The sequence below is a fragment of the Balaenoptera borealis genome, assembly GCF_965194805.1.
Source record: "Balaenoptera borealis genome assembly, chromosome: 8".
In the NCBI taxonomy this organism is placed as follows: Eukaryota; Metazoa; Chordata; class Mammalia; order Artiodactyla; family Balaenopteridae; genus Balaenoptera; species Balaenoptera borealis.
In genome coordinates, this window is record NC_138865.1 from 40,581,992 (window position 1) to 40,607,281 (window position 25,290).

General features: G+C 36.7%; 2 protein-coding genes across 3 annotated transcripts in view; one reads left to right on the top strand and one right to left on the bottom strand.

Annotated features, from left to right (window-relative positions):
• Positions 1-17,451, top strand: part of UBQLN1 (ubiquilin 1) — a 48,925-nt gene extending 31,474 nt beyond the window's left edge. The window contains exons 4-11 of one of the 2 annotated variants that reach the window (XM_082401191.1): positions 2,631-2,893; positions 3,376-3,534; positions 3,707-3,941; positions 9,176-9,318; positions 12,261-12,344; positions 13,556-13,671; positions 13,925-14,093; positions 15,459-17,451. In XM_082401191.1, coding sequence (XP_082257317.1) covers positions 2,631-2,893; positions 3,376-3,534; positions 3,707-3,941; positions 9,176-9,318; positions 12,261-12,344; positions 13,556-13,671; positions 13,925-14,093; positions 15,459-15,611 — 1,322 coding nt within the window. In that variant the 3' untranslated portion in view covers positions 15,612-17,451. The remainder of the gene's footprint in view (positions 1-2,630; positions 2,894-3,375; positions 3,535-3,706; positions 3,942-9,175; positions 9,319-12,260; positions 12,345-13,555; positions 13,672-13,924; positions 14,094-15,458) is intronic. The other variant, XM_082401192.1, reaches the window with a different exon arrangement.
• The window catches only part of IDNK (IDNK gluconokinase), a 76,845-nt gene that overhangs the window by 20,071 nt on the left and 31,484 nt on the right, over positions 1-25,290 (bottom strand). The window contains exon 5 of the mRNA XM_082401285.1: positions 33-126. Within this exon, the coding sequence (XP_082257411.1) occupies positions 33-126 (94 nt within the window). The remainder of the gene's footprint in view (positions 1-32; positions 127-25,290) is intronic.

Consider the following 25,290-nt stretch of genomic DNA (forward strand, 5'->3'; position numbering starts at 1 on the left):
TAACTATAACTTGTTGACTCTCAGATCTTTACCTCAGCCCACATCACTTCTGAACTCCATGCCTTGTATTCAGCTCTCTTTGATATTGCCTGATGTTCTCTGAGTCCGTTAGCCTGTATGTGCCTCCTTAGAAAGCAAAGAAGAACAAAACAAATATAAAAACTCATCATCTTGTCTCAGACTACTACCTCTCCCCAACCAAATCTCTTGGTCCATAAAATCTTCTCTATCCCACCCCATGCGGTTATTCTATTCTGTTGTTACTTCCTTGATGTAGCGCCTCAACTTTTAAAAATGTCTGCTCTGTGTCATTTCCACACTGTTATTAGAATATCTTAAGTGACTGTCTTGCTTTTAAAATCTTTCAAGACTTTGTGATGTAGTGCCCATCTACCTCTCCATCCCATTTCTTACCATATCTCAACAGTTATACTAGTTAGGATAGGCTATCCTGTGGTAATAGATAACCCCAAACTCAGTGGCTTATTACCACAGAGCTTAATTTCTTGCTCTAAAGCTTTTCTTCATTCTTCATTTTGTATTTAATTGAAGTAGAGTTGATTTACAGTGCTGTGCCAATCTCTGCTGTACAGCAAAGTGACTCAGTTATACACAGAGACATTCTTTTTTTATATTCTTTTCCATTATGGTTTATCACAGGATATTCAGTATGGTTCCCTGTGCTATACAATAGGACCTTGTTGTTTATCCATTCTAAATGTAATAGTTTGCTCGTGCTTCATGTTCTTCACTGGTCAGTGAGGCCTCCATCTACATAGTCCTCAGGGACTCAAGCTAATGGAATTCTGCCATCTTGTAGCTGCACCATTTGGAATGTGGCAGAATAGACAGCTAAAGTGTCTCAAGCTGGACCTTGTATTCTGTATTTGGGCCAGAAGTGACACACATCATTTCTTGCAATCCTTTGGCCATAACTAGTCACATGGGCCTGTCCAACTGCACAAGAAATAGAAGGCTGTACATGAGATGTTTGGTGAGCACTGCTGTCTGCCCTTTTGGTCATACTGAATTGTTTGTGGTTTCAAGAATACATTTATATTCTCACATTTATATCTGTGCTTTTGTATATAATGTTTGTTGTGCCTAGTATTAAATCTTCCTCCTAGCATTCCCTACTTCTTGCCAACTTACTCATTTTCCAGGTTCATTAAATGTCATCTTGTGGGAAAGCAGCCATTTCACTTAGGTACTATATTACCGTGATATCCTGTGAATGTCTCTTTTGAAGTACTTATTCTGCATTGGTTTTCTTTGTCAGTCTTTCCCACCAGATTGAGTTCTGAGGGTATACTTGTGTCTTTCTTGTCACCTTATTCCCAACATGTAGCACAGTGCTCAGTAAGTGAGGAATGAATGCATTTGGCTGGTTATATAATTTTACAAAGTTTTACAATAAGCACTTAATCATCCTCTTGGATCTATTAGGTTTCTCCATGATTTAATTCCTCCAGAGAGAGATCTATTTTCATGATTGGCAGCAGCTCTGTTCCAACCAGTCATAGGTGAATTCTACTTGCTAAACTTAAAGTAGTCTTCTGGAAAGAGATTATTAGAAGTATAATCTACTGTATATTTTTCATTTCTTCCTTTGCGGACGTATTCCGGGGTGTTCTTCTGACACCAGCCAGTTCTCCAACACTGCCTGGGTGGGTATCCAGTGGTTCAATTCTGACACTACCTACTTGGAGTTAGTGTCAGATGCCACAAGTTAAAGGACTTAGTCCCCCATGACTGCTGCTACTTCAGATACCAGTCCAAGTCTCAGGCTACCAGTACTTCTGACTGGCAGGCTGTAAATCGGGTGTTCCCACAACCCCCTTATCAGGTTTGGTAATTTGCTAGAATGGCTCACAGAACTCAGGAGAACACTTTACTTAAATTTACCAGTTTATTATAAAGGATACATCTCAGAAATAGACAAGTGGAAGAGAAGCATAGGGCAAGGCATGGGGGGGGGGGGAAGAGTGCAGAGCTTCTATGCCCTCTCTGGGCGTGTCCTCCTAATAGCACCTAGATGTGTTCACCAATCCAGGAGCTTCTGAACCTCATTGCACAAGAGTTTCACAGAACTCCATCTCTATATCCTCTTCTAGTCCTGGAGGTTGGTGGATGGGGCTGAAAGTTCCAACTGTCAAATCACTTGGTCTTTGTGGTGACCACCCCATCCTGAGGCTGTCTAGGGGCTCCACCCTAAGAAACATCATTAGCATAAATGAAGTATGATCCAAAGGGGCTTGTTACAAATAACAACAGACATTCCCTTCAGTCAGGAAATTCTAAGGGTTTTAGGAGCTCTGTGCCTAGAACCAGGGACAAAGACCAAATATATTTTTGTATTATACTACACATAGGAAATATATATTTATTTGGTTTTATTGCTTATACTTAAATATCAAAGTGAATGCATTTTTTACAAGTCTGAATTATAGAAATTAAACATGTACTTATGAAAGTAATAGGAATTCTATTTTTGCTTTAAACTGAATGGTTTTCTGTTAATAGGCTATTGATTCAGTTAATATTTTTGCATCTTCATATTTTAGCCTAGTCGTATGAATGATAAAATTTCTGAATTTCATTTATGTGTGTTTTTCCCTTTATCTTCTTAGGTGGGCTTGGAGGACTTGCAGGTCTGAGTAGCTTGGGTTTGAATACTACCAACTTCTCTGAACTACAGAGCCAGATGCAGCGGCAACTTATGTCCAATCCTGAAATGATGGTCCAGATCATGGAGAATCCCTTTGTCCAGAGCATGCTTTCAAATCCTGACCTGATGAGGCAGTTAATTATGGCCAATCCACAAATGCAGCAGTTGATACAGAGAAATCCAGAAATTAGTCATATGCTGAATAATCCAGATATTATGAGACAAGTATGTGAAAAGTTACATTTAGCTAAGAAATTATATACTTATTTCTTCCTATTTAATTTTCTGTATTTAAAGAGCTTGCCATATTTATAAGCTAAAAAAAAAAAAAAAATTCCTAATCCTTGTTCAGGAAAACTCAACAAAGCTGTAATTCGAACTATCTGAACTTTGAATTTTATGCTGTATTTTAAAGATTTTTGTAAATAGTTATTTTGCAGATTTAAGAAACAAAAAGAGTCCAATTCAAGAGATGGACAGTCATGCATAACAAAGTGCTTCTCTTTTGATGTTATTTGAATGTTAGCTTGCTTTTTGAGGTGATTTCCAACAGGAATTATTCAGAATAATTTTCTGATTTAAATATTGAAGATTGCTAATTCATAGAATTAGAAAACTTATAAAATTAACTGTGGCAGTTAATAGCTAAAATAGTTCATGTGTATTTCAGCGCCTTTTTTTTTCCTCCCTGGAAATCTTTTTCTTAGACATTGGAACTTGCTAGGAATCCAGCAATGATGCAGGAAATGATGAGAAACCAGGACCGAGCTTTGAGCAACCTGGAAAGCATCCCAGGGGGATATAATGCTTTACGGCGCATGTACACAGATATTCAGGAACCAATGCTGAGTGCTGCGCAAGAACAGGTAATAACACTGGGTCTGAGGCTCAGGCCAAGGCTCCTGTTTTAACATAAGTATGTGTGTGGTTGAGGGTTGCCTTTATATGCAGAAATGCAATTTTCATTAACAAAGAGTTCCGTATCTGTTATTTAAGACAAAAGCTTATTCTTTATGATTTTTGTGTCTTTTATTACAGTTTGGTGGCAATCCGTTTGCTTCCTTAGTGAGCAATACATCCTCAGGTGAAGGTAGTCAACCTTCCCGTACAGAAAATAGAGATCCATTACCCAATCCATGGGCTCCACAGGCTTCTCAGAGTTCGTCAGCTTCCAGTGGCACCACCAGCGCCGTGGGGGGCACTAGTAGTGGTGCTGCCAGTGGCACTGCCGGGCAGAGTTCTACTGTGCCAAATTTGGGGCCTGGAGTAGGAGGTATGCTCATAACAACTGATCCTTTTTCCCTTTGTTCTCACTTACTCAGACAATGAAAACATTTCTTATACTGTTATCCTTTGTGCTTTTGTGTGCGTATGAGGAACAACTTTTGTGAGCTACCTTTTCATGTTGCAAGGTGCTTTTTTTGTTTTTTAAGGATGCTTTAAATACGTAATAATTAGTATTAATCACTTGTGTGCATTTTAGTGCAAAAGGTTACTGAAGGTTTCCAGAGGCAGTTTTGTGGTTTTCTCTTCTCGTAAGATGGTTTGGGAGAAGTGGGTTGTCTTCTCCTTTCAACAGCATAGGAAAATTGAAGTGTAGGGGTAACACAGTTACCTGTGTACTTAATCACTGGGACACATATTCCTTGGCTTTAGTCCAGTTTTGTGTTCTTTTCTAGAAATCAATGGGTATCCACTCCTGACACCAGGACTAAACTAGCTGCATCAGAGTACCTGCCAGATTTGTTTAAAAATCAGATTTCTCAGTCTTAACCTCAGACCTTATGGATCAGAATCTGCCACAGTGGGGTTTAAGATCTGTGTTTGTGTAAAGTTGCTAGAGATTCTGATGTGTGAGCAGGTTAGGAATTTACTTTTGGTCATTTTTCTGTAGACTAGACCCAGTAAGTGGATATCCTTTTCAACTGTTCAGATGTTTAACATGCTAAGAATTAGGTCCAAAATCAGTAGCCAGAATGATGATTTTAGTCCTAATAGTTAGCATTTAAATGAGAAGAAATGAAAGCATGGAGCCATGTCCCTAAGGTGAGAGTGATTAGGTATGTTTTAAAAGATACCTATGTTTTGGCAGAGGAAGTAGAAAAATGAGATGCTGGATGAGGAATTACTGAGAGGAAATAATCAGTGGTCACTGTAGTATATATTCTTTTATAGAATACAGTGGATATCATCAGGTTTTTGGATAAAATACAAAATGGTTTTATAAAAATTTAATACCATTTTAAAAAATTAAGGTATGATTGACATAACATATTAGCTTCAGGTGTGAGGTGTAAAATGTAATGATACAATATTTGTATAGATTACAAAATGATCACTGCAGTCTAAGTCTAAACATCCAGATAATACCATGTTTAAAACAAGGAAAAGAATTATCCTGTTCTGATTTTACTTAATGCTTATTTGATTCTTACTGACAGACTTTTGAGAGAGATGCTTTATTCACATTTTAGAGGTCTAAGAGCAGAAGACAACAAAGGTTTAATCGGGTTTCCCCACTGATAGGCGAATTGTTTGTTTACTGTAGCATGGTGTCTGTAGTAACAACTTTGTCTTACAAACAAAAAATGGTTTTGCAACTTCTTACTCAGATTTTTTATTTAATGGCTTGATACAGTATGTAAGATTTCATGTTAATATTTCCATCAAAGGAAAATAAGAAACAACAAAAACGAATGTACCCTGATGGCTTAACATTGTTAGTATATTTTTTTACTATTATAATGTTTACTCAACTCTTCGAAGTTAGTTAGTTATGCATATATATTCATAAGTACACCCCATATACCTGAAAGGTGAAATTCGTGACTCTTCTTTTGCCCTGTAAGCGTTCACCACTCTCAAGGTGAGGAAATCTTAGAGCAGGGGTCAGCAAATTTTTTCTGCAAAGGGATGATAATACTTTAGGCTTTGCAAGCCAAGAGGCAAAATCAAGAATATCACATTATGAAGGGAATTCCCTAGTGGTCCAGTGGTTAGGACTCCATGTTTTCACTGCCTAGAGCGTGGGTTTGATCCCTGGGAACTAGGATCCCGCAAGCCACGCGGCGTGGCCAAAAAAAAAAAAAAAAAAAGAATATTACATTACGAGAGAAAACAAAGTTCCACAAGTTCTTTTATTGATGGAATTAAAAATGTAATAATAATTGGGTATAACATTTTCTTACACATATCCACTAATGATAGGAATGGAATTCTTTTTAGGGATGACATTTTGCTTAATTGATGTTCACAGTGTTTCCTTTTGTCAATGGCAAATGTTCATCTGTTAATACTGATAGGTAATGAGATTTTACTTATTTCATTCAAATGTGTATTCATTCCCCAAATATATTATTATAGTAGCATATTCATCAGTTGGAAAGCATTTATAGGATTCTGTTAGATTCTTTTTGGCTATTAGCATGTCATGACAGATTAATCACTTCCAATTGAAGATTAGGTGGTAGTGCCTCAATTATACAATTAAATTAATTTTAAAATGTGGAAATTTCTTTGCACTTGCACTGAGGTCCAAAAAATGCTGTTGGAACAATACTGTGAGTTCAAAACTATCTTTACTGCACATTTGTGGGAATGGAGAACTTGCTGCTTGTTTTAACTTGACAGCACGAGAATGTATAAAGCAGCCTGACATTGCCTGTGATTCAAACAATTTCATTTGTTGTCAAAATGACTTAACCACAGTATGAGTTTGGCGTATAAATGCTGTTTTGCCTTGTAATTTTGGGAATTCATTGAGAAACATTAACAAGTCTCTAGCAAAAGATAATTTCCAAAGTCATTTATTGTTTGATAATGGTGGTCGAGTGGTTCAGAAGAATTTCAGTCTTAGCTCTGAGCTAAAAAAATTGCAGTAAAACTTTACCTCTTTAAACACAAACAAACAAAACCAGAAAACTTGACCTCTGTCAAGCCGTCAAACTGCTGTGTGTTTGGGCAAGTCAGCGTATTTCTGACAAAAGTTCATGAAATTGACTATGGCTGAGTTCACAAGAGTGATGTGAAGTTCATCATTGATACTCTTACCAGTTGAATAATGTGAAAGTTCAAAATATGTTCCAGAGTACCTGCTGATGAATAAGACAGTGATTAACTATAGTCTTTATATACCTTATAAGCATTTAAATACTTATAAGCATTAAAAATACTTTATAAGCATTATATCTTTGTCCAGGTAATTCTTTTAATACTCCACATGTGTTTTTATCATCATCAGATGTAGCACATCTTAGCAGATTCTACCTCAGGTTGTACCAATGAGTGTTCTCTCAACTTTGAAAATAGTTTTGCCTGTAGTTAGTCCATGCAGACTGTTTATAAAAACTAATTTTTCAGTTACTTCAAACTTGATATTGACTCCTCAAATACAAGATCTGAGCAGTATCAGTAACATTTGTCAAGAAGCAAGGAATACTACTCAGAATAATTTGCATTTTAAAAAAATTATGTAGTTTCTGTATAATTTTAAAAAATATATTTATTTATTTGGCTGCGCCGGGTCTTAGTTGTGGCACGTGGGATCTTCATTGCCGCGTGTGGGATCTTTGTTGTGGCATGTGGGATCTAGCTCCCTGACCAGGGATCGAACCCAGGCCCCCTGCATTGGGAGCACAGAGTCTTAACCACTGGACCACCAGGGAAGTCCCTGCATTGGTTTTTAATTGATTATCGATGTAGAGCCCAATGTCCTTTATCTCGATGTACAGCCCAATGTCCTTTAACTCTTGAGAAACTGTTTTCCTTGAAAGGCTAATGGTCTTAAGTTTATTTTCTCTGGACACATTTATTTGGCTGCTGCAGTCAAGATTTAAATAACCATGCTAATTAATCACTAGAATACTGCTTTCCTTGCTTGGCTAACAAAAGAACCATTTGGGAACCTAACTTTGGTTGCAGCCTTATTTTCATTTTTTATTTTTGTGAAGCAGTTTGGCTATTATGAGATAATTGTATTTTAGATTTTGTATTTTTCTGACTTTACTGTGAGTTGGGAATACTGTGATAAGTGTTGTAGCAGTGTTGAAGTGTATTGTATTCTTTTAATGTCATTGCGTAGTAAATACGGTTTTGCCATCTCATTTGATAAAAGTAATCCATATTCTTCTGTGCCTTAAAAGCAGGGCATTCATAGTCCAATTCTCCCCTTTTTCTTCTTGTTCTGACATAATTGGTATGCAGTGGTAATGAAAAAAGAAATAACAGCATGCTACAGTGATTCGTATGGCATGAGGTATAACTGACTCACTGTGATTTGTGGTATGCTGAACAGCAGTATAGAGCAGTATGATAGTGCCACGTGGAGCCTCTGTCGAAACTACTCTGCCTTTGTAGTGCAGAGGCAGCTATAGATAATAAATGAGGGAGCATGACTATGTTCCAATAAAATGTTACTTATGGGTCTTGAAGTTTGAATTTCATACAGTTTTCAGATTTTATTATTATTTTTTTCAACCATTTAAAAATGTAAAAACCATTTTTAGCTCATGGGCTGTACAAAAACAGGTCATGGGCCATATTTGCCCTGCAGGCTATGTTTATCAGCTATCTTTGAATATCCTTGGACTCTAGGATGTGGGGGGAAGAAACCTAAACTGAAATAACATGAGAGAATAGGAAAAGCAAAAATTATTACAGAAGAAGAGCAGAATTATAATAAACTAGAAAGGTAAGCTGGAAGAGTCAAATGTTTTGAGCCCATTAAACTACACTGGGTGGAATAAGAACAGAAGGGAAATGAAAAAGCTAATCAGTTGTAAGTTTACTTGAGTTTGAGTATATCTAGCCAGCAAGTGAAAATCTGGATGGATGTTGAACAAATTAATTAGTTTTCAAAGAATGTTGAATTCACATAAATTTAGCTATAGCTCTCTACAAAAAAAAAAGAATAATAGTAACAGGCATCTACACATTAATTGTCAAAACCACTCTATCAAGTAGATACTGTTTACCCCATTTTACAGATGGGGAAACTGAAGTATGAAGAAACTCCCTTAATTTGGGGTTGAATTCATTGAGTGCCAGGATTCAGTGAAAATGGGGTGGAGGCCTGGGTGAGAAGGCTTCCTTCTTTCTTAAGTGGGAACATATATTGAGTGCTGAATATGATTCTAATTAAGTGATCCTGGAGGAAAAGTTGGCTCAGACTTCTTCACTTAATGAGATTTTTTTCAATAGTAATTTTTACCATATCAAATTTTTGCCTTAAATTGATTTTTTAGAACCTAGCCTTTCCATAAGATGTGATTTTCCTATAAATGCAACCAGAATGTTTAAAGTCCATAAACCCTCCTTTATTGGTATATGTTGGGCATGTAGCTTTGGAGATCTTAGTTTTAAAGTTCTTTCTTAGTTCAATTGATAAGTAATATGTGTATTTATCTGCAGTTGCTAAAATTATGCACAGTATATATTGTATTTTAAAATTTTCTTTTATGTATCTTTTCCTTGATAAAATGTTTTTTTTTTTTTTAAACAAACTTTCAGCTAGTATGTTCAACACACCAGGAATGCAGAGCTTGTTGCAACAAATAACTGAAAACCCACAACTTATGCAAAACATGTTGTCTGCCCCCTACATGAGAAGCATGATGCAGTCACTAAGCCAGAACCCTGACCTTGCTGCACAGGTGAGTTTATAATTGTATTATAAAGGACTGAGCACTGTGTATTGAAGTGGCCTAATCAAATAATTGTGATTTTGGCACATTTGTGTGTGCTGCCTTAACACACTAGAAAAGTAGGCAAACTGCATCTCCAATTTTTTGGACAGTTTGTTTCTTTACAGTAAATTAATACTTCATAATATAATTAAAACAGCTTCATTTCCGCTGTTCACTCCCTTCAGAAAGAAGTGCAGGTTTAGTTTGTATCTACATATGTTGATATAGGAGATGAATACAAAAGTTTTGAATTGCTCTCCCTTTTGAAGCCTATTCTTTAGTGTAAGGTAAATCTTGAAAGTGATTTAGAAGTGTTAATACATTTGATACTTTTATTTATTAGATCACACAGATTCTGAATAATAGTCATGTTCAAAATGGCAGTTATAAAATAGCCTGAAATTGTTTACTGTTGGTGGAGAGAGGTTTGTGGGAACAGTATTCTCATTCTTTCCCTTACAGATCTCCACCCAAAGTTAGTATACTGGTCCTTTATTAAATAATTCATTTTCTAACTTGTTTCTGAACAGACCATAACTAAAAAAAAATGAGTGGATCTCAACCCTAGCTTAACATTTAGAATGACTTTGGGAACTTTAAAATTAAAAAAAAGAAAAAAAAAATTCTTAGTCCTGTCCTGAGAGATTTTGATATAACTGTATTGAATTTTTTTTTTTTCCCCAAGTTCCCTAGGTGATTCTGATATACCCATAGGGTTAAGAACCACTGGGCTTGAAAAACCTTGGAGAGTGTGAACTAAACCTTGATCATCTGTGATTTGTATTTGCTATTTATTAAAAATGGCTTCCCTTCTGTGGAATGTTGGGTATTTGAAATAGTTTCCTTTATAGTTGCTTTCCATTTCCAAAATTTTAAAAGCTTTTAAAGTTAATCACTTTCTTCATTATGTCAAATGAAACAGTTTTTATACTTCTAAAATTTGGAACCATGTTGATTCAAGTGTATAGCAGATATCTTTGAGTTGCAATCCTCAGCAACAGCTTCTGTCCTCTTAATATTTGTAAAATTGGAAATAAAGATTTTTTTAGATAAATTTTTTGTATACTTTAAATTTTGTATATTGTAGGTACATTTTATGAAATGTTTTATTCATAAGAAAATTATTAGACTGAGTTATTAGTATTAAATGCTTCAACTTACTGCGATAGTACTTTTGTTTAAAATAAATGGAAAATATGTATGCAGAGTGATCCTATTTGTATGGTTTTAAATGTATATTTAGCTAATTAATAATAAGCATTAAATGTGCGTCTTGCTTTAAAATTTTGACTTTAACAAGCACATTTCTGGCCATTAAACTAACAATTTTACATTTATAAAGTGACTTGAGCACTTTTGTATGCTGCTTTTTTACTCTAAAACAAAATGTTGACAAAAGAATGCTAGATATGAATAGCCCTTTATCATAGACAATTGTTAGAAATGTTTACAATGTACTTTGGTTACCAGCAGATTAAAGTTTGTAGTTTCTCTATTCTGATTTTGATTTTTAGGTATTCAAAAAAGTCTGATTGTATAAACTGTTGTTATATACAGTCAGGTACATTAGGAGAAATATCCTAATCAAATGAGATACAATTTTCTGAGAAGGACGCTTGTTCAAATAACATGAATCCTGAAAGATAAATGTGATAACTTTATTGCTATATGTTCATAATAAAAAATATTATTTGACTGGAGCCGTTAAAGCAGCAGGTTTGTTGGTCTCAAGTAGGTTTTACTTTATTTACTGTGAACTTATTGGTCACTTTGAAATAAATGCTGTATATCCATAAAACATTGTCTGACTTCTTCCTACTTTGGTTATTTTGTTGAAATTAACTTAATCTGCTTTGCAACAATTGATAAACTAAAGGAGGGAGGGAAGAATTCTCTCTACTTCTAGTAGTTAACATATAATTACTCTCAAATATGGTTAATTACTTGAGGACAAGGATCATCCCCCACCCCCCCAGACTTTGGATGTGGACTGGTAAATAGGCTATCAGTAAATCATTGTTAGTTGACTTTTCACTCCATCTGGGGAAACTGATATAAAAATTTGTCTTTTTTGAAGCTATGAGAATTTACTAGTTTCTGGTTATGTTGATCGTCGTGTATTGTAATCTTATTTTCAGGTATACAACATCATGTTAATATTGACCCTGACTTTTTAACTCTTAACACCCATTTGAAGGTTAGGAGGCATGCCATTTTTCTCATCTGTGGTGGTAGTGAGGTGAAATCCAGAGGCTAATCTTCGTGTTCTCAAATGGATTTATATCTTTTAAGGTCTTTTTAAAGCATTTTAATACTTTATCCCCAGAGATCTATCAGTGCTAGTCCTAGGCTTATATTCACCTAGCAGCTCCATTTCTCTGGCAAGTTGGTTGCTGTTCTGCGGTGTTATTTTTCTGGACCTAATATTACCTGTTTTTCAGGATGCGGGTAGATACAGCAGTTCCAGATCTGGATTTTCTCTGTGCTTGCCACTTGTGTTTTGAGGTGTCTGTGCAAGCCATGTATAGTTTCATGTATTGATGCTTATGTTTATTCTGTCAGTGTAGCAGAAAATATATCTTCATGAATGCCAGTTACTCCCATTTTTCTTTCAAGGGCAAATACTCACCTTTACTCAAGGAAAAGTCAAAGAAATGTTTGCTTTTGTTTTTTAGGATATTGCATGTCATTATCATAATCACCATTCCCATTGAGAGAGAAGATGCCTCGTTTTTGTTTTGTTTTGGCAATCCCTTTTGTGGACAGTATCTTCCCTTTTTTATTCATGTTCTACCTTCCTCCTTGTTAAGTGCCAGATTAGGCACTTGGGGGAAGATAGACTATTAAACAAGGTACATTACTTGTTTCAGATATTTCCAGTTAAAATTGTTTGAACACTTGCCCCATAGATGATGCTGAATAATCCCCTATTTGCTGGAAATCCTCAGCTTCAAGAACAAATGAGACAACAGCTCCCAACTTTCCTCCAACAAGTGAGTAAGAAAAGATGCTAGCTATCTTCGGTAATGATTTGCTTGAAAAAGTTTGGTGATAAACATTTTCCTTGCTTTTCTCTGGCTGATAGCAAAACGTAGAATACAGTCTGCTGTCAATTTGCAGAGAATTCAGCTTGATCTTAATTGAGCCCCATTTCACTGCTGACCTTTTGCTTATATTTTTTAAATATAAATTCTGAGGAAAGGACCATTTGGTTTTTGCTTTTGAGGATTTAGGATTTTGAATGCTTCGTTAATACCATAAACCATTTCCTTTCACTTTACTAACTTTGAAGTGCTTCATTGTCATGTTACACTTTATGGTTTAACTAATCTCGAGTAACAGGAAAGAGCTACCCTATCCTATTTTACATGTTTGATTTCTTTGTAATGTTTCAGGTACTCCAAATTAATAGAACGCCTGTTTTCCAAGGGGTAGATCTTATTCCTCAAACTCGAAGTAGCAAGATTAAAATTGTCGGTGTTGTCATATAAAGAAGGTTTTATTATTAGAAAAGTACTTGAGATGGCCATGGTAATTTTATTATTTAAAAAGAAGAGAAGTCAGTCTTGGTATTTTGAAACTGGTAGTTCTAGGGAGGGCTTTTAAATATTATGCAGATGATCCTCAGGCCTGTAAACCATAATCCAAGGTTAGTGTCCTTGATCTATTGTAATGATGGAAGCCTATCTTTTTTGGTTAGTCAGGTGGTGTATATTTGGAAGTAGGGAAGCTGAACCGGACACATGTATTAACTTCACCTTTGGAACTATTGTTTTAAGAGTGTATCTGACTGGTAAAATTGTTACATCAGCAACAGATAACACTTGGTCAGGAGGAATATGTGCCTTTCACCGTTATCACCATGTTATATAAACTGTGCATTTGGAGGTTGTCTCTCAGAAATAATACTTGTATCTGTTGGAAAATGGGGAACAGCTGCGGCTTCCAGAGGAGCTCCTGATTGTCTTTCATTATGAAAAATGGCTTTCATGATGGACTTGGGAGGAGGTCAAGTAACGATTTGCACACTAGATTGCTGTCAAAGAGGAGGTGCTTGTGTTTATTTTGGGAAAGAAATTATGGATTCACAGTGTCTAGGAGTAAGGTGTTAGATTTTCTCAAGAAGAGTAGCAAAGAAAACATTTAAACTTTACCTTCACTGACTTTAATTCCCTCATAACCACTGGTTTTCTTTCTTCCTTAGATGCAGAATCCTGATACGTTGTCAGCAATGTCAAACCCTAGAGCAATGCAGGCCTTGTTACAGATTCAGCAGGGTTTACAGACCTTAGCGACTGAAGCCCCCGGCCTCATCCCAGGGTAGGTTTGTTTGGGGAAGATTATGAAAGTGCACAATGGTTTTTTTCTCTGAGAATTTGACTTAATGCCATCCTGCCTTTTTTTGGTTGAGATTGTTTTATTTAAGACAGTTTTCAAAGTTAAAAATGGTTATTTTAAGAAGATAACTTGGCTAATACTGTGTTGAAATGTAACTGATTTACCATCAGCTGGCCTGGTCTGGCCTCTTGTTTTGCAGGAGTTTAGGTTTACTAACAATTTACGCTTTCTCTAGGTTTACTCCTGGCCTGGGGGCATTAGGAAGCACTGGAGGCTCTTCAGGAACCAGTGGCTCTAATTCTGCATCTGGTGAAAACCCAAGTCCCACAGCAGGAACCACCGAATCTGGACACCAGCAGTTTATCCAACAAATGCTACAGGCTCTTGCTGGAGTGAATCCTCAGGTAATGATTCTTTTCTGCTCTTCTTAATGTTAGAAATTTAGAAATTTCAAGAAAAGAAAAGAAAAGGTGGCCATCTTTTTGGTTTAGCCTGTAATGAAAAGTGCATTCTTAATTATATTGATTCTAAAAAACAGGCATTACAAAAATGGTTAACTTTGGTACTATATTGGACACTACAGAAACGTTATAGTTGAAGGGAAGAAATGCTTTGCCTTAATTTTTGGAAGTTGCCTTTAAAAATGCATTCTTTTTTGCAGTCCCTGTCTGAAAATTATTTGAAGTAGGTTATATTTTATAAAAGTTTGTCAGGGAGGAATAGAAACTTGATTATTCTCAATATCTCCTGAATTCTATCTAGTCTTTGTACTTTGACGTAAAAGAAGTCCTAACTACCTCACCCCACCCACTACTGCCTCCTGTGGTAACTTTTGTTACATATATACACCTCACAGATATGGCTGAAAAATGTGAATGCCTAATATTCTTGCATCTGGAATCATTTATTTACTAAGAATATGCCATTATGATTCCCAGTTCAAACCTATTACAGTAGATTGTCCTTAAACTTCTACGTGGTGAAAATACAGCATAGTTTTCTTATTTTAAGCGTTATTAAATACAATAAAAACAGGTCAGAGTTTTATCTTATAAAGAATTTGTATTCCCGATACCTAGCATAACTTCTGGCTCAGTAAATATTCTTGGAATTAATAAGAAAAAACGATTTCAGGTATTAGGCCAAATTGTTATCTAAGTTGAACAATCTACAGGCCTCGCCATTATCAGGTTGCCCAGAATTGAGTGATCATTTATGTATTTTTGTCTTACATCATTTCTGAAAAGGAGGTGCAGCTGAACAGTCAGAAGTGTAGTCTGTGCATGTGAAACTGGAACTCTTTTCTGAAGACTTGATTGGCTGATACAGAAATTAATTCTACATTCTAAGCCTCATTAGAACTTTAGAATTTTATACATGAGGACACTGGCTTTTTTAACTACCCAATTGGTCAGTAGCTACAAAATAAATAATCTAATTCTAAACTATTTGCATACATACTTTTTAAAGTTTGCCTATACATTCATGAGCTTCTTAAATAATGGTTGAAGTCTATTAAGCTCTTTTTTTTTTTTTAAAGCAGAGTTATGTGATCTTTGACATCATTGTTTAGGTATAAATTAGATTGTTTAAAATAAAGTGCTAATTGAACTTCTAAATATGTTTAATATGTTTCTAGAGAGGCCAGTACTTTTATAGTTCAGTAGTCTAGCATATGTTATTTTAAAAAGCAATTAAAATTTTTAAGATTATTTAGGTGTGACATGGACTGATTTTCCTTAGAGTTTTTGTTTGTTTTTCTTTAACAGCTACAGAATCCAGAAGTCAGATTTCAGCAGCAACTAGAACAGCTCAGTGCAATGGGATTTTTGAACCGTGAAGCAAACTTGCAAGCGCTAATAGCCACAGGAGGTGATATCAATGCGGCTATTGAAAGGTTACTGGGCTCTCAACCATCATAGCAGCATTTCTGTATCTTGAAAAAATGTAATTTATTTTTGATAACGGCTCTTAAATCTTTAAAATACCCGCTTTATTTCATTTTGACTCTTGGAATTCTGTGCTGTTATAAACAAACCCAATATGATGCATTTTAAGGTGGAGTGCAGTAAGATGTGTGGGTTTCTCTGTGTTTTTGTTTGTTTGTTTTTTGTTTTTTCCTGGAACAGTGGGAATCAATGCTTTTTCATTTAAGGCTACTGCATGCATCAACCACTTCTGCATTTATTGTAATTTTTAAAAAACATATCACCTTTTATAGTTAGGTGAACAGATTTTTGTCCTGCATCTGTCCAGTTTATTTGCTTTTTAAACATTAGCCTATGGTAGTAATTTATGTAGAATAAAAGCATTAAAAAGAAGCAAATCATTTGCGCTTTGTAATTTGTGGTACAATATTGCTTATTGTGACTTTGGCATGTATTTTTGCAAACAAAAATGCTGTAAGATTTATACTACTGACAGTTTTTGCTTTATTTGTATACAGACTGTGTATGCACATTTGGGACTGCATTTCTAGAAACATATTGCAATAGATCATCTGAGCAAAAACATCTGTAACCAAAAAAGTGAAGATAAGGAAATACTTTAAAGCTGAGTATTTCCTAATTGTGTAGAATCTTACAGCATCTTTGATACACATCTCAGCAAAAGTACCGGTTAGTCAGGTTTGTTGAAAATATAGTAGAAAAGCTGATTCTGGTTATCTCTTTAAGGACATTTAGTTGTACAGACAAGATGATGTAACATTGTCTCAACATTCACAGATTGACTGTAAATTACCTTAATCTTTGTGCATACTGAAGGAGCACTGTAGTATAACCCAAAAGTGCATTTGCCTAGGACTTTTCAGCTTCTCCCATAGGTAGTTTAACAGGCATTACAATTTGTAATTGAAATGTTGCTTTCACTGAAAGTGTCTTGATGTTTCAGTTATTTTTAATTGCCATATAAAAATAGAACTGTCTTCTGGGTTTATCATTTTTCTTATGCACAGGCAATACATGAATTTAAAATGATTTGTGAGCCACTTGTTTCTGAAGTGTTTTGGTAGTTCTATTAAGAAATAGTTAAATATTGTGCTTTTCAGAGCCTGAGAGAGGGGAATTTTGGGAGTGGGGTGGGGATCTGTCCTGGATTGGGCCAGCCTAAATAATACTGGCAACCAAGATTCTGTTAGGATTTCTGTGCATATAGTGTAGTAAAGAAGTATCTTTCAGGGGTGAAAACAAAGAGCCGTTTTAACAATGTTGAGTACATTTGGCTGTTCCACAGCTTTTTTCTTCCCTCCCCAAAGAAATTCTGTTTGCCTAACTCTCAAACTATTGGGGTGGTACATTCCTTTAGGACCAATTAAAACATAACTTTGGGGTCAGTAATATATTTGGCTGACTCTGGTTCAGTATTCTCTTAGGTCATTATATTCTCTCATGTACAGTTAAAGGATGTTAAAAGTAACCTAAAGTGAATTCAGACCAGTAAAATCAAGGGAAATACAAGTTGAATTCCATTACTTCTGTAAGTTGCTTGCTATTAAAAAAGGTAAAGAGGCAGGTTGCCCACCATTTCGTGCACTGTTCTGACACTTTCCCCTGGAAAAAAACATGTACAAAGGTCAAGATGGAGGCATGACTAAGAGGAAGTTGTTAAGGATGATATTCATGTGTCTGCTCTCTCTGCCTTATGCCTCAGTATGGTTTAAAAACTTTTGTACTGGCAAATGGTGGTATACAGTGTGGGATAGTGTCATAACCAATTTGACAGTTTATTAATCACAAAATAACAATAAATCTCTAGCTTTTACACTTGTTTGTCTTGCCTTTTTTGTAGAAAGAAAAAGGTGTCTTCAATTTACTTTCTCTAACCATGTCTTTTAAAGACTATTGGAGTTGGTTTACCTGATTTTATTACACTTGAGATTATTTTTCATTAACTTTTTGTTTCCTCAATTAAAATATGTGCATATATACTATATTGTGTGTTAAAAAGAGAGCCAGCTGGGAAGTCAGGTGGCCTGGGCTTTGCTAGGTCTTTTTGGTACTTGACTAGTTATTTGATTTTTGAGTCAGGGCATCATGATTTCTTCAGTGAAAGTGGTGGTAAGGCCTGTGCGGCACACCCAACTGGGTGATCTCTTAAGTACCTCTTAGTTGTTGCCCTGGTGTGATTTTGTTGTTTGTTTGTTTGTTTCTAATATGTTCATCTTAGTTCAGGAGTTCAAAATACTTAAAATTCTCAAAAGCATTAAAAAAAACTCTTGAAATAATATAGACTTAAATTGTTCTCATATTGGGTTATTACAAAATGAATAAAGAATAGAGTGGTGAAAATAACACTTCAGGATTTTATTCCCCAAGCGGAATATTTGTGATCCTAAACAAAGTGCAGCAAATCAGATAAATGACAGCTGGCCTCTGTGTATTCAGAATTGGAGTTTCAGACTTGGCTTAAATATAGTAATGAAAGGAGTTTTTTGTTTGGGGAGACATTATTACTATGTTAATTTAATAGGCAAGTTACAACAAATTAGGACAGATAAGAATGTCACTAACATTAGTGATAAAAGTGAATCTAGGGCACATGTCTTTGTCCTTGTGCAAAACAAAAAAGGTTATGTTGTTAAGGCAGGGAAATACTGCATACTCTATTAACATTAAACATGTTAAGTCAACAAGAAGTCCTGCATTAAAGAAACCTGTTTAATACAGCTTTGTCCTATCCTCTGCTGTCCTTTTTACTTAACTATTCTTTAAGGTAACGCTATATCCAGTGAACACACTTGGGGAAAACTATACTTAGTAAATGCACATGGTATTCTCTTCTCTGGAATTTCATCTGTCTTCTTTGGCTTATATAAAGTCTACTGTGCCCTCTGGGATCAGTTTTGTAGTCTTCCTAGACTTTGCTAACCAGTTGATATACTCTGAACTGTCAACTGCTGCATTCTGTCCCTCTCATTCATTTACAGTTTGGGGGATTTTTGTTTGGTTTTCTGCTCTGAAATTTTCTTGGCAGTTAGTTACTTAGGTAACAGTTAAGTGTTTCTCTTCAACTTCTTTGTATCTTTCCTCTCATCAACCATAGGCAACCATTGACTCAGAAAGTGAACATTTATTGAACATCTGTTGAGTAACAGGTTCTTTTCTAGTTGCTCAAAGTGTATAGCAGTAAATAAAGTCTGTCCATATGGGGTTTAGATAGTAGAATGTAGGGAGACAGTAAACAAAACACATACATGGCCCTGTTAGGTAGTGGCAAGTGCTTTGGTGAAAAATTAAGTGGAGTATTAGTTCAGGACGCAGGGATTTTATTTTGTATAGGGTAGTCAGAGAAGGCCTCATTGAGAAGGTGACATTTAAGTAGAGACTTGAGGAATATGTGGGAAGGTGAACAGCTTTTCAGGAAGAGGGGCAACTAATGAGAATACCCTGTAATGTGAATGTTCTGAGTGTGTTTGTAGAATACAGAGAGTTTGGTGTGACTGGCAAGGTGAGCTAGGGAGAAAGTAGTGAAGGGACTGTGGCGAGACGGGGACAGGTAAGTGGTGCAGGTGTTTGATGTGGAGGGCTTAATACTCCAGTTTTTGTGTCCCATCCCCAGAGTTTCTGATTTACTAGCCCTAGGGTTGGAGGAGAATTTGCATTTCTAACAAGTTCCCAGGTGAAAACCATTGGACTAGGGGAACCAGGGTGGAAGCTGAGAGACTGGTAAGAGGTAATATCTCAGAGATAATACCAGCTTGGGCTGGATTGGTAGCAATGGAGATAGTAAGAAGTAGTAGTCAGATTTGGGGTATGTTTTGAAGGCAGAGCCAGTAGGTTTTACTGATGGATAAAAGTGTGAGGTTAAGAACAAGAGAGATGTCAAGCAAGGTGAGCAAGGTACATATGGGGAGGAGTGTAAGTCTAGTTTTGATGTGTTGAGATGTACTTGGTTAGATATATAATTGGAGATAATGAGAAGGCAGTTGGAGGAGAGGTTCAGGCTACAGACAGGTTATACAGCTGCCAGTGTGTATATAGATAATATTTAAAGCCAAGGAACTAGGTCAGTGGTTCTCAACCAGAAGGGACTTTGCCCCCCAGGGGGGCTTTTGGCAATGTCTGGAGACACCTTTTTGACATCATGATTGAGTGAGGCTGCTATTGGCTCTAGTGAGTAGAGGTCAGGGATGCCACTGAACATTCTCTGATGCACAGAGCAGCCTCCCACAACAAAGATATATATCTGGTCCAAAAATGTTAATAGTGCCAAAGCTGAGAAATCCTGACTAGATGAATTTTAGAGATTGTTTATAAACATACTTTGGGAAGATTTGAGTCCTGGTTTACTCTTAACTTCCAGTTCAGAGAGAATGATAGGAAACCAGAAAAGGACATGAACAGGCAGGTAGGCTGAAAGCAAGTGGAGAAACTTTTTCACGAGGAGAAGGATGGTAAATGAAGTGTGTTAAATGCTGTTGCTTCAAGTACTCATCATGGATTGAACATTAACCTATGGATTTAGTAAAGGGAAGGACCTTTATGACTATGACAGGGGTTTTAAGGGTGATTAGCGTAAAATTCTGGTTAGAGTGAACCTAGAAAATATCAGGACACACAGAATTTTGAAGTAAAGAGAATCAGAGAAATGGGGGCAGTAGCTGCGGTGAGGCGAGTGGTGGCGGTATAGAGGAAGTTGGCCCTTTGTGTTCTTTTAAGATGGGAAGTACTGCTGTCTGTGTGTGTGTGTGTATGTAGTGGGGGCTTGTTTTTGGAGGAGAGTATGGAATAATTGTTTTCTACCAAAAACTACAAACAGAAAGGAGTTACCACCACCGTTGATCCCCAGAATAGGTTTGATAGATAGATCCAGATAAGCAGGCAGACACATTTGTTATATGGGCTAAAGTGTGTGGGAGAGGGTTTCTTTGTCTTTCAAGCCATCGTTTTCCTCAGCTAGGTAGCCAGCTGCTTTTCCTTGTCAGTAGGAGTGGTACCTTCCAGGCCCATCTGAACTTTTTGTGGTCAAGGAAATGGAGGAAAAGCAGCCCCCTCCCAACATCTTTGCTTTGGTGAGACTGAATAGAAATAAGGTTGAGGTTTTTTCCAGAGCTGAGATGGTGATGAAGTACATTCTCAGTTTGTAATTCCAGTTTATACATGTTACCATTTGTGCCTCAGACTCCTTAATTATAATGTAACCTGTCCCAGATCCACAACCCAGTCTCTTGCTTACCACTCTATGCTTAGAACAGAACTAGGCACATATAGGAGCTCCCAGTATAATTTCCCTCAAAAGACCGAAGCTGAATGTGGGGTCTGATTCTTTAGTGGGATGTATAGTAGTTGCTGTATATTCAAGCTAGATTTTTTTAAAGCTATTCATAGACCCATTCTCCACTCCTTATACTTTCTAGAGAGGGAAGGAAATTTCCACTGTGTTGTGGTTATCTAATGCTTCATAAAAAACTACCCCACAGCTTAGGGGCTTAGAACAAAAATCAGTCACTAATTCTATTCATGAATGAGCAGTTTGGCAAGGATTGGTGAATACTGCTGGAGCAACTTGACTGGGTCTGGAGAATTTACTTTCAAGAAGGCTTATTCACATAGCTGTTTAATTACTACTACTTTCATCTGGGAGTACAGTTGGGGTCTTAGTTCCTCTCCACCTGGGCCTTAATACAAGGGCTACTTGTGCTTCCTCACAACATGGTGGATAGGTTTCAAGAGCCAGTATTTCAAGAAAAATGCAAGTTGTCAGTTTTTTAAGGTCTGGCCCCCAAACTGGCCCAGTGTCATTTCTCCTGTATTCTACTGGCCAAGCAGTCTTAACTTGCCCAGATTTAAGGTTCATAGGCCCAACTTCTTGATGGGTAGAATGTCACAGAATTTGTGATCATCTTAATCTACCATACACTGTGATCCCAGAAGGGGAAAACTGTTGGAGGAACACATTTTTGTTCTTCAGTATTCACTCTTTTCCAAGGGAGAAGTAGTGACTTAACTGCTTATTGAATACTGTAGAAGGAACGAGGTACACTTGACTGAGCCCCTGTTCTTCGGGAAAGTCTGTCCAAAGGAAGCATGCATTCTAGTCGGCTATCTTAGCACATATGGTAATAAAGTTAGTGAGAAAGCGCTTCCTGTGGGGGAAGACCTGTGGTTTTCATTTTTGCCAAAAAATACAACAAAATTTACTATTGTAACCATTTAAAAATGTATAGTTCAGTGGTATTTAAGTACATTCACAGTGTTGTGCAACTATCACAATCATCCAGAACTTCTTCATCACCCCAAGAGGAAACCCTATAGCCATTAAGCAGTCACTCACCATTCCCCCCTTACCCCAGCCCCGGGCAACCACTAGTCTGCTTTCTGTCATCTGTGCATTTACCTATTTTGGATGTTTCATATATAAATGTAATTATATAATACAGGCATACTTGGAGATAGTGTGGGTTCAGTTCCAGACCACTTTAATAAAGCTAATATCACAATAAAGCGAGTCACACAGTGTTTGGTTTTCCAGTGCATATAAAAGTCATGCTTACACTACACTGTAGTCTGTTAATTAGTGTGCACTAGTATTATGTCTAAAAAACAATGTATATACCTTAATTAAGATATTGCTAAAAAATGCTAACCATCATCTGCACCTTCAGTGAGTCGTAATCTTTTTTTATAGTGGAGGGTCTTGTCTCGATGTTTGTGGCTGCTGACTGATTAGGGTGGTGGCTGCTGAAGGTTGTGGGGTGGCTGTGGAAGTTTCTTAAAATAAGACAACAATAAAGTTTGCCCCATTGATTGACTTCCTTTCACAAGTGCTTTTTTGGTAGCATGCAGTGCTGTTTGATAGCATTTTTACCCACAGTTGAACTTCTTTCAAAATTGGAATCAGTCCTCTCAAACCCTGCCACTGCTTTATATTAGTTAATATAATATGTGATATTCTAAACCCTTTATTGTCATTTCAACAATCTTCACAGATTCTTCACCAGGACTACATAGATTTCATCTCAAGAAATCACTTTCTTTGCTCATCCATAAAAAGCAACTACTTATTCGTTAAAGTTTTATCAGGAGTTGTAGCCATTCATTCAGTCACATCTTCAGGCTCCACTTCTAATTCTAGTACTCTTGCTACTTCCACCACATCTGCAGTTAATAAGAGTAACATCAAAGACCACTGATCATAGATCACCATACAAATATAGTAATACTGAAAAAATTTGAAATATTTCAAGAATTAACCAAAATGTGACACAGAGATATGAAGTGAACAAATGCTTTTTGAAAAATGGCCCTGGAAGACTTGCTCAACACAGGGTTGCCACAAATCTTCATTTTGTAAAAAAATGTATTTTCGAAGTGCAGTAAAGCATGATAAAACGAGGTGTCCCTCTATGTGGCCTTTTGTGTCAGGCTTCTTACCATGTTTTCAGGGTTCATTTCATGTTGTAGCATGTATCAACACTTCGTTCCCTTTCGTGGCTGAATAATATTCTATTGTATGGACATACCACAATTTATTCACTCACGTGTTGATGGACACAACATCATTTAGATACTATGAATAATGCTATAACATTAGTATTTGTTTGAGTCTGTTTTTAATTCATTTGGATATATACCTAGAGTGGAATTGTTGGGTCATATGGTAATTATAAATATTTTTAACTTTTTGATGAACTGCCTGTTTTCCACAACAGCTGAACCATTTTACATTCCCATCAGCAAGGTATGGGTTCCAATTTTCTCTGTCTCCTTGGCAGCACTTCTCATTTTCTGCTTTTCTTGGTTTTAAATTTCAGCCACCCTACTAAGTGTTGGATGGTTATCCCATTGTGGTTTTTTTTTTTTAATTTATTTATTTATTTTATTTATTTATTTTTGGCTGCGTTGAGTCTTCCTTGCTGCGTGCGTGCTTTCTCCAGTTGCGGTGAGCGGGGGCTACTCTTTGTTGCAGCGCGTGGGCTTCTCATTGCGGTGGCTTCTCTTGTTGCGGAGCATGGGCTCTAGGCGCGCTGGCTTCAGTAGTTGGGGCACGAGGACTCAGTAGTTGTGGCTCGCGGGCTCTAGAGCACAGGCTCAGTAGTTGTGGTGCACAGGCTTCATTGCTCTGTGGCATGTGGGAACTTCCCGGACCAGGGCTTGAACCCTTGTCCCCCGCATTGGCAGGCGGATTCTTAACCACTGCGCCACCAGGGAAGCCCCCCGTTGTGGTTTTGATTTGCATTTCCTTAATGACTTGATGATGAGCATCTTTTCTTGTGCCTTATTGGCTGTTTGTATGTCTTCTTTGGAGAAAGGTCTTTTCAAGTCCTTTGCCTTTTGAAAATATTGTTGAGTTGTAGGAGTTCTTTATATATGCTAGATATTAAACCCTTTCAGTTGCAGGTTGTTTTTTCACTTTCTGTGCACAAAAATGTTCTTTGCACAAAAGTTTTACATTTTGATGAAGTCAAATTTGTCTGTTTTTTTCTTCTGTTGCTTGTGGTTTTGGTGCCATATTTAAGAATTCATTGCCAAATCCAAGGTCATAAAGATTTTTCCCCTGTTTTCTTCCAAGAATTTTATGGATTTAGCTCTTATGTACAGATCATTGATCCATTTGAATTGGTCCTGTGGTCCTGGATTTGCAAAGAGAATATAGGAGTGTTTTTTTTACTCATTTTCATCCCGATCTTTCAAGAAAAAAAAAGGATGAATAATGCCTCAAAGAGAACATGATGGCTAGATGTTAACATGTAGCCGGCTGTAGACCATACTCTTGGCCAGTCTTGGTTTTCCCAAAACAGTCTCAGAGGTTCTTCATTTCCTCTTCTCATCCCTATTTCCACTATCACCCAATATGACCTCCATCTTGTAGTCTCTTGATCGAAGTGTGGTATGTGTCATATTCAGGCACTAAACTTAAGTCTTATGTACAAACTGTGAACACTGATCCCAGTCTTAATGTGGCACTGTTGTAGGTCCCAGCATCAGATGTAAAGCAGGCAGTGGGTGCAAACCAGCCTGGCAATGGCATGTGGGTGAAATCTGTACAGAAAGTATGTGTTCATTAAGGATTTCTTTTCAAGTGAGAAAGACACGAAACATTGATTAGATAGTGAGGCATGTGGATGGAGATAGCTTAGTGGACATCCTCAAGAAATTGAGGAGATAGTTGAGGGATGCAGAAGATGTTAATCTGCAAAGAGGAGGTGGTAGTTCTCAACCTTGGCTTCACATCAGAGTCAACTAAAAAGATTAAGAAATAAGCCCACCCCAGACTAAGTGGAATTGTTTTATCTGTAAGGCTCAGGCATTTTAAAAAGCTTCTGAAGTGATTGTAAGGCCAGGGTTGGAACCACTGATTTAAAGGAAATAATAATTTATTAGGTGGGGGTGGTGGTGTGATGAATTGGGCGATTGGGATTGACATGTATACATGATGTGTATAAACTGATGACTAGTAAGAACCTGCTGTATAAAAAAATAAAATTCAAAAATTCAAAAAAAATTAAAAAAACTACCATATGCTCCAGCAAAAAAAAATAAAAGGAATTTATTAGTAATTTAAAGCAATGCTCCTCACCTTCATTGTGCATAGAGATCACCTGGGATCTTATTACATTGCATATTCTGATTGAAAAACTAACTCTGAATGTTTCTAAGA